General features: G+C 57.2%; 1 protein-coding gene across 1 annotated transcript; it reads right to left on the reverse strand.

The window, feature by feature from the left end:
- Positions 1 to 4,674: 4,674 nt before the first annotated feature.
- On the reverse strand, positions 4,675 to 7,901 carry LOC132318397 (protocadherin gamma-A2-like). The gene is made up of 2 exons (XM_059825601.1): positions 5,176 to 7,901; positions 4,675 to 4,755 (listed from the first exon to the last, which is right to left on the reverse strand). Exons 1-2 carry the CDS (start codon positions 7,597 to 7,599, stop codon positions 4,675 to 4,677), a joined length of 2,505 nt encoding a protein of 834 aa, XP_059681584.1. The 5' UTR covers positions 7,600 to 7,901.
- Positions 7,902 to 8,028: the final 127 nt, after the last annotated feature.

The raw sequence follows: 8,028 nt of genomic DNA on the forward strand, positions 1-8,028 counted from the left end.
CAGGCACCGAGCGCTGCCCAGCGCTGCCCGCCCTGCCTTGCCCACACACGGGCAGCTCGCGGGGACGGGGCCGTCGCCACGCACACGTCCGTTCCCGTCCAGCGCCCACCTCCTGCCCTGGCTTTTCTCCAGCCGATCTCTTCTTTGGTCCTCCAGGCGATCGCGACCAGGAGGAAGGCAGAGGCCTCGCGTGGCCGTGGTCTTTCCTAATTACTTCCTAACGGCGATATATGTAAAGTCAAATAATTTTTCTTAGTATGACGTCCAGAATATTACGACTCGGAGTCCATTACTCCAAAAGCACAATCTGTACCACGATCTTCTGTAGCTGTCTGCCGCCAATGCATAAGAAAACAGTTTGTGAACTACAAAATGCGACACAACCTCCGCCCCAGGGAGAACCAGAGGTAACAGGCTCATCACCGGAGGCAGCAGGAACTCTTCTTTAAATACTTCCCTTGAGGTGGAACACGCTCCCGATTAACTGCTCCACCACCACTGACCGAGATCAGACATTGAAGGGCTGAGGAAGGTGGGCTCCAGCCACCGAAACGGAGAATCGAAGCCGCCTGAGCTCGCACAGCTCCTGAGGAGGGGGCGTTGCTCAGGCTCCCGGCGCGGGCTCCGGCATTTCTCCCTGGAAGACCTTCCTGAGAAGCCAGTACAGGAGGAGGCTCCCCGACTGCTCGACAGTTATTCTCCCCCAGCCACCCCCGTGTCAGCCTGTAGGTGACTTGGTCCCTTCGCACTGACTGTGCTACAGCCGCCCCGGAGGCAGGAGGCACCTGAGGGAACCTGGCCAGAAGCGCCTGCTCGGCTCCCCGCAAACTGCGGGGAAAATGGCTTTGCGAGTACGGCGAGAGGAACAACAGGTACACCTGCCTTGGCTCCTGTGCCACACAACAGCAAAGGGGGGTGACTACAGCCACACGACAGGGTTGGTGTGCTGTTCTCAACAATATTTTTGAACTGGATGAGAGCGACTGCGTTGCATGAAAATGTTGGTACATCTGAAGATACAACTAATACTGGAAAAGGGAAGTTGAACGACTTCAAGGAGTGATATCCCTTTTTAGCAGCCCACGTAATGTTGGGTTTCGATACTTCACTCACATTTACATTTAATCAACGAATTCGATACCTTGAACGACGAGGAAGGGGCTTGTCTTTTGGCAGAAATCAAGGTGTAAAGGATTGCAACTTGTTAATAAAGCATTCATCTAAGCCTTGTCTCCTCATGTTGGTAGGACACCTTTTAAACCAAATACTGTACACAGCAGGAGAAGACCATTCACAGGGAACAGCATGCAAGAGGAAAGCAAACTGATGAACCCACAGCTTGGCCAGCTGGAATCTGAGCAGTGTGGTATCCAAAAATATGACACCTTCAGACAGCTTTCCATCCCACTAATGTTATCTTTTCGGCAGCAGCCTTCCTCCAAAATCTGGGAGGGCTGATGCTGAGACTCCTTTCTTTCTTTACCCAGAACAAACTCAGTTTCTCTACACATGAATCCGCACGCTCGTTTCCCTTGGGAGTCCATTACCAAAACAGCAATACCCAACAACTATCTGTCCAATGCCATCAATCAGGTCCACGTGCATGACATTGGGAAAAAGCGTTCAGAAGGGAAAACAAGCTCTGCAACACTACCCTGATCCTGTTGCAGAATCTTTCTGAAGAGTCAGGTGATTTCACTAGAAATCAAAAGGTTTCAGGTTTACCAGTTTTACCTTCTACCGTTTTACTCAGCACAAACTGAATGGCCACAAACTCTCCACTGAGCCTACACGTAATTTGGCCATATGCCGACCACAGGCATAAAAGAGTTTAATTCAGTGGTGTTTTAGGGAAACAGAAGTGTATCAAAGTAATTGTCTTGTGCACTGCGTTTGCGTGGCAAGGCTTTGGTAGCAGGGGGGCGACAGAGGTGGCTTCTGTGAGAAGATGCCTGAAGCTTCCCCCATGTATGACAGAGCCAGTTCCAGCTGGCTCCAAGATGGACCCACCACTGGCCAAACTGAGCCAAGCAGCGACAGTGGTAGCACCTCTGTGATAAAATAAAGCACCTCTTAAATAAAGAAGGGCTAAAACCTGCTGCACAACAGCAGCTGCGAGGCAGGAGTGAGAATATGTGAGAGAACAACTGTGCAGACACCAAGGTCAGTGAAGAAGGAGGTGCTCCAGCCGCCGGAGCACAGATTCCCCTGCAGCCCGTGATGAAGACCATGGTGAGGCAGGTTGTCCCCCTCCAGCACATGGAGATCCATGCTGGAGCACACAGCCACCCTGCACCCTGCGGAGGACACCATGTCGGAGCAGGTGGATGTGCCCTGCAGGAGGCTGTGACCCCATGGAGAGCCCACACTGGAGCAGGCTCTTGGAAGAACATGTGGCCCCATGGAGAGGAGCCCATGCTAGAGCAGGTCTTCTGGTAGGACCTCTGTCCCCTGTGGGTGACCACGCTGGAGCAGTCCATTCTGCTCCCCCAGCCTGATCATTGTATCAGCTCTCTACTTTGAAGGACTATCAGCCAAACTGAGGCCCAGTTTTAGAACATGAGAAGAAACAAGGAAGGAATGGGAAGCGTAGAGAAGTGAAGGCATCACAGGTTAAGATTTCAGATTATGTCAACTGTAGAACGTACACAACAAGGGTATCAGGTCAGTAAATAGTCCACAGGAGGATCACACAGGAGTTTACACCAAAGACCATAGGCCCAGATCTCAAGGTAATTTCTTGAAATACTGTACTTCCGCTTACGGAGAACAAGGATCACAACAGGGATGCATGCATAGAGACTTCTGTGCTCATCACACTCCTTTGAAGAAACATAGAATGTTCTAAAGGGCATAAGCAATACACAGCCCAGGTATAGCCTCAGTCATCAGTATCAGCTCAGAGACATCATCTCCCTCTTCAGCACGGGGGCAATTTGGAAAATATGTGACTCTGAAACTGTTAATTCAAAGCTTACTTCTACGCCCAATAACTGCCATTCACAAGAAAAGCTGTAGCCAACACGTCAATGCATAAATTTAGTAACTTCCTTGCATGCGTTTTGAAAAACAAGCCCCAAACCCACAAATTCCTGACTAAAATACGCTCTCATCCCCTACATTCACACCAATTTTAATACCAACAAAACATCAGCGGTTACTTCATATGAGCAAGAGCCATTAACAACATCTGAAGGTTGGTCAAGGCTGGGAACAGCTTAACACAACCATCATGAAACTCTACATCACAGTCTTACAAGGACATACAGCTGCAAAATTGAAGTTGCACATGGCACTTCCTAGAAATAGTACCCCCGAAGCCTGTTTGCACTTCCATGGCTATTGCTTGCAGACAAATTCCTCAGAGGATTGTCATCCCCTTTCAGGACGTGGGAAAAGGGGCCTAAGTGTAGAATGGCAGAGTCTTTGGCACTTGGAACAGTATTAAAGCTCACCCAGCCAGACGGAGCAAGAATAAAAGCAAGGCAAGAACTTAAAACATGCAAAACCAAAAGGATCATACCATCCTCTTCTAGATTAGGGCACTTAGAGTAGGTACATAATTCAGGTCTTGAGTAGGGAATGAATACACTGTTGGCTCCTCCCAAAGCTCCCCTTATGGCACTTCTCCTAAGTACATCATTCAGCTCTTAATTAAGACACAACAACCTGCAAACCTCCCAGGGCTCCCAATACAGCCAAAATAATGTGTCTTAGGCCAAAATTATGTGGGAAGATGAAACTCATATTGCATGAAAGTACAGCTGGACACTGAACAGGGAAAGGGGCAAACCATACCTCCTTCCTAACTCAACAGCTCCCACAGTTCTCCTCTCCAACCCTTCACAGCTTGCATAGTGTTCTTTAACCCTCATAATTTGCAAGACTCTTTTTATGTAGTCCAGCAATGAAGCCCGGGAATTAACAAAGCACATGCCTTGTTTCCACCAGTACCTCGTCACACACAGCACCCCCAAGACTCCTCAAACCCTTCACAGATTGCGTGGGTGTCACTGATCGTCATCACTTGAAGACAGACTCCGTTAAAAGAAAACTTGCACAGAGAACATCTCCTTTACCATGAACAATATATGGCTTCTTACCATGAGTATTTGGCAACCAAGAGCATTTCTTCCCCTAACATTTTAAGGAAACATCTCCATGAAAGTGTGATCTTCCACACATTATGAGAGAAAACGGCCCACCTTCCCATCATTACAACAGGCATGGCAAGAAGTTCAAACATGCAAAAAAGAAAAGATCATAACATGCTCTTCTAGAATATGGCACTTAGAGTAGGTACATAATTCAGGTGTTGAGTAGGTAGGGAATACACAGTTTGATCTTCCCAAGTCTCCCATTATGGCATTTGACATAAGTACATAATTAAGCTGTCAGAATTGATGACAACATGCAAACACACAGCAAGAACCTCCAAGGGCTCCAATCATAGCTGGAATAACCTGTCCTCTAGCCAAACTTTTTTGGAAGACAAAATTCACCTTGCATGATACTAGAGCTGGACGATGAACAGGGAAAGGAGCAAACCATATCTCCTTCCTAAGTCAAGAACTCTTCACACACATCTTCCACAGCTTCCTCTCCAACCTTTCCCAACTTCCATGGTATTCTTTCGCTCTCATAATTTACAAGAACATCTTATCACAAGACCAGTCACTCAGATCGCTTCCCTCCAACAGGTACCACGATCAGGCCGTGGATGGATACCAGGAGGGGAGGGGCATTTTCTGAGACCTTTGAAAGCACAGAAATTATACACACCCAGATGCGCCTCTGCTGCTACATTTACAGCGACTTCACATCTCCTTCCCCCACCAGAAAAACGACAGAACACCAAAGCACCCTCACTTCTCCTGCCTTCCCCACCACCGATAAGGCCCACGAAAACTCCAGCAAATGCCCTCAATGAGCAACGTGCACCAACACTCAGAGCCTCTGTACACGAAGCTATGCCTCGCCTCACCTGCATGCCCAGAGGAAAGGGGACGGAAAGAGGAACAATCCAGACTACCGGGAGGAGAAAGGCAGGGGAGGCACACAGCGCGTTGCTGAGGCTCCGAGGCTCCCGAGGCGGCACAGCGAAGCCGTGGGGAAGGAAGGGCAGAGGCGCAGCAGAGGGAGGCGTGCGGAGAAAGCCTGCTCGCAGGAACTCACCGGGGCGGCGGCGGCGGGGTCCTTCCCGAGCAGCGGCGCGGGCTCGTCGGGCGGCGGCCGGGCCGGGAGGGTGTCGCAGCAGCTGCCGCCCGAGCAGCGGAGCTGGCTCTTGCGCGAGTCGGCGGTGAGCGACACCTCGTGCGAGTAGGAGTGCAGGAAGGCGCGGACGCCGTCGATGCCCACGAAGTGCGAGGCCGGGACGCCGCGCAAGGCGCCGCTGCCCGCCGCCAGCAGCTGCGAGCGGCGCCAGCGCCGCAGGCGCAGCGCCAGCAGCAGCAGCAGGAAGGCGAGGAAGAGGCAGGACACGGCCGCCACGGCCACCACCAGCCACCGCGTCAGGCTGCCGGCCGGCTCGCCCGGCGCCGCCGCCGCGCTGCCCAGCTCCGACAGCAGCTCGGCCACGCTCTCGGCCAGCACCACCGTCAGCGTGGCCGTGGCCGACAGCGCCGGCCGCCCGTGGTCCTTCACCACCACCACCAGGCTCTGCCGCGCCGCGTCGCGGGCCAGCGGGAAGCGCGCCGTGCGCACCTCGCCGCTGTGCAGCCCCACGCGGAACAGCCCCGGCTCCGTCGCCTTGGCCAGCTCGTACGACAGCCACGCGTTCTGCCCCGCGTCCGCGTCCACCGCCACCACCTTGGCCACCAGCGCCCCGGGCTCCGCCGAGCGCGGCGCCAGCTCCACGCCCGCCCAGCCCGCGCCCGACGACGACGACGACGACGCCGGCGGCGGCGGGTACAGCACCTGCGGCGCGTTGTCGTTCTCGTCCACGATCACGAGCCGCACCGACACGTTGCTGCTCAGCGGGGGCGCGCCGCCGTCCTCCGCCCGCACCCACAGCCCCACCTCGCGCACCTCCTCGTAGTCGAAGGAGCGCAGCGCGTACAGCGCGCCCGTCTCCGCCTGCACCGACACGTAGGACGAGAGCGGCGCGCCCCGCACCCGCCCCTCCGACAGCCGGTACCGCACGCGCGCGTTCTGCCCCCAGTCCGCGTCCGCCGCCCGCACCGTCAGCACCAGCGCGCCCGCCGCGTTGTTCTCGGGCAGCCGGGCGCTGTAGCGCGCCTCCGCGAACACCGGCGCGTTGTCGTTCACGTCCAGCACCCGCAGCGCCAGCACCGCGCTGCTCCACAGCGCCGGCGACCCGCCGTCCCTCGCCCGCACCGTCACGTTGTACTCCGACACCTCCTCCCGGTCCAGCTCCGTCGCCGTCACCACGCGGTAGTAGCTGCCCTGCGAGCTTCGCAGCTCGAACGGGACGCCCCCGTCCAGCGAGCACCGCACCTCGCCGTTCGCGCCCGAGTCCCGGTCCTGCACGTGCAGCAGGGCCACCACCGTCCCCGACGGCGCGTCCTCAGAGATCGCGCTCAGCGACGATGACACTGTCAGTTCGGGCGCGTTGTCGTTGACGTCTGTCACAGTGATCGCGATTATTGCCGTATCGAAAAGGCCTCCGCGATCATGTGCCTGCACTTCCACCTGATGTGAGGAGATATCCTCAAAGTCCAAATCGTCCTTAAGGGTTAGTTCTCCTGACTCCGTGTCAAGGTGAAAAAGTTCTGACGCCCGGTCTGAAATTTTCTTAAAACTGTACTTCACGTGCCCGTTCAGCCCCTCGTCAGCGTCGGTGGCCGCGACGGTGACGAGGGCGGAGCCCACGGGTACGTCCTCCGGCACCCGCACCGTGTACTCCGCCTGCCTGAACACGGGCGCGTTGTCGTTCGCGTCCAGCACGGCCACACGGATCCGCGCCGTGCCCGTCCGCGCCGGCTCTCCGCCGTCGCTCGCCCGCAGCACCAGCTCGTGAAACGCCGCCTCCTCCCGGTCCAGCGCCTTCGCCAGCACCAGCTCGGGACGCTGATCCCCGCCGGGGCCCGCCCGCACGGCCAGCGAGAAGTGCTCGTCGCCGCTCAGCTCGTAGCTCTGCAGGGAATTCCGACCCACGTCCGGGTCCTGCGCGTCCCGGAGAGGAAACCGCGACCCCGGCGATGTCGTCTCACTCATTCTCAGCTCCGTTTCTGCCTCTCGGAAGCTGGGCGCGTTGTCGTTAATGTCCGTGATCTCCACTTCGATTTCATAAACCTGCATTTCCCCGTCCACGATCACCTCACAGCGCAGCACGCATTGCTCCACCATTCGGCACAGCTGCTCTCTGTCTATCCTCTCCGCCGTCACTAAATGGCCCGTCTGCCCGTGCAGGGAGAAATACTGCGTCCTGCCTTTGTCCAAGATGCGGAGGCCGCGGTCGCGGAGCGCCGGCAGCTCCAGCCCCAGGTCCTTGGCCACGTCGCCCACGAACGAGCCCTTCGGCATCTCCTCGGGAACCGAGTAGCGCAGCTGCCCCCACGCCGCCTCCCACGCCGCCACCAGGACGCACCACAGCAGGGCTCGCTCCCGCCGGCCCCAGCGCCTCCCCGCCGCGCACATCGCCGCCGCGGCACCGCCGGCACCGCACCACCGCCGGCAGCTCCCCGCCGCCGCCCGACGAACCGCCTCCGCTCCGGCTCCCGCTGCGGGTTCGCCGCTCCCGGCCGCTGTCGCCGGCCCCTCCGCCTCGCTGCAGCACGGCTCCGCACCGCGGGGACGCTCGCAGACCGCCCGGCCGCCGAGACACCCAGCCAGCGAGCGAGCGAGCCGGGCCGCAGCGGGCGGGGCTGCCTCCAGCGCTCCGGCCTTCCTCTCGCTCCTCCTCGGTCAACAGCGGCGCCCGCAGCCTCCTCCCGGCACTGCAGGCACCGAGCGCTGCCCGCCCTGCCTTGCCCACGCACGGGCAGCTCGCGGGGACGGGGCCGTCGCCACGCACACGTCCGTTCCCGTCCAGCGCCCACCTCCTGCCCTGGCTTTTCTCCAGCCGAT

Source organism: Gavia stellata, chromosome 16 (assembly GCF_030936135.1).
Source record: "Gavia stellata isolate bGavSte3 chromosome 16, bGavSte3.hap2, whole genome shotgun sequence".
NCBI classification, from domain to species: domain Eukaryota; kingdom Metazoa; phylum Chordata; class Aves; order Gaviiformes; family Gaviidae; genus Gavia; species Gavia stellata.

Bases quoted from the DNA above. Each gene is read 5' to 3' on its own strand.
- LOC132318397 (XM_059825601.1), bottom strand. From the start codon at position 7,599: ATGTGCGCGGCGGGGAGGCGCTGGGGCCGGCGGGAGCGAGCCCTGCTG. The intron at 4,756-5,175 runs GTGAGTTCCTGC...GTGCTTTCAAAG, and splicing joins ACCCCGCCGCCGCCGCCCCG to GTCTCAGAAAATGCCCCTCC.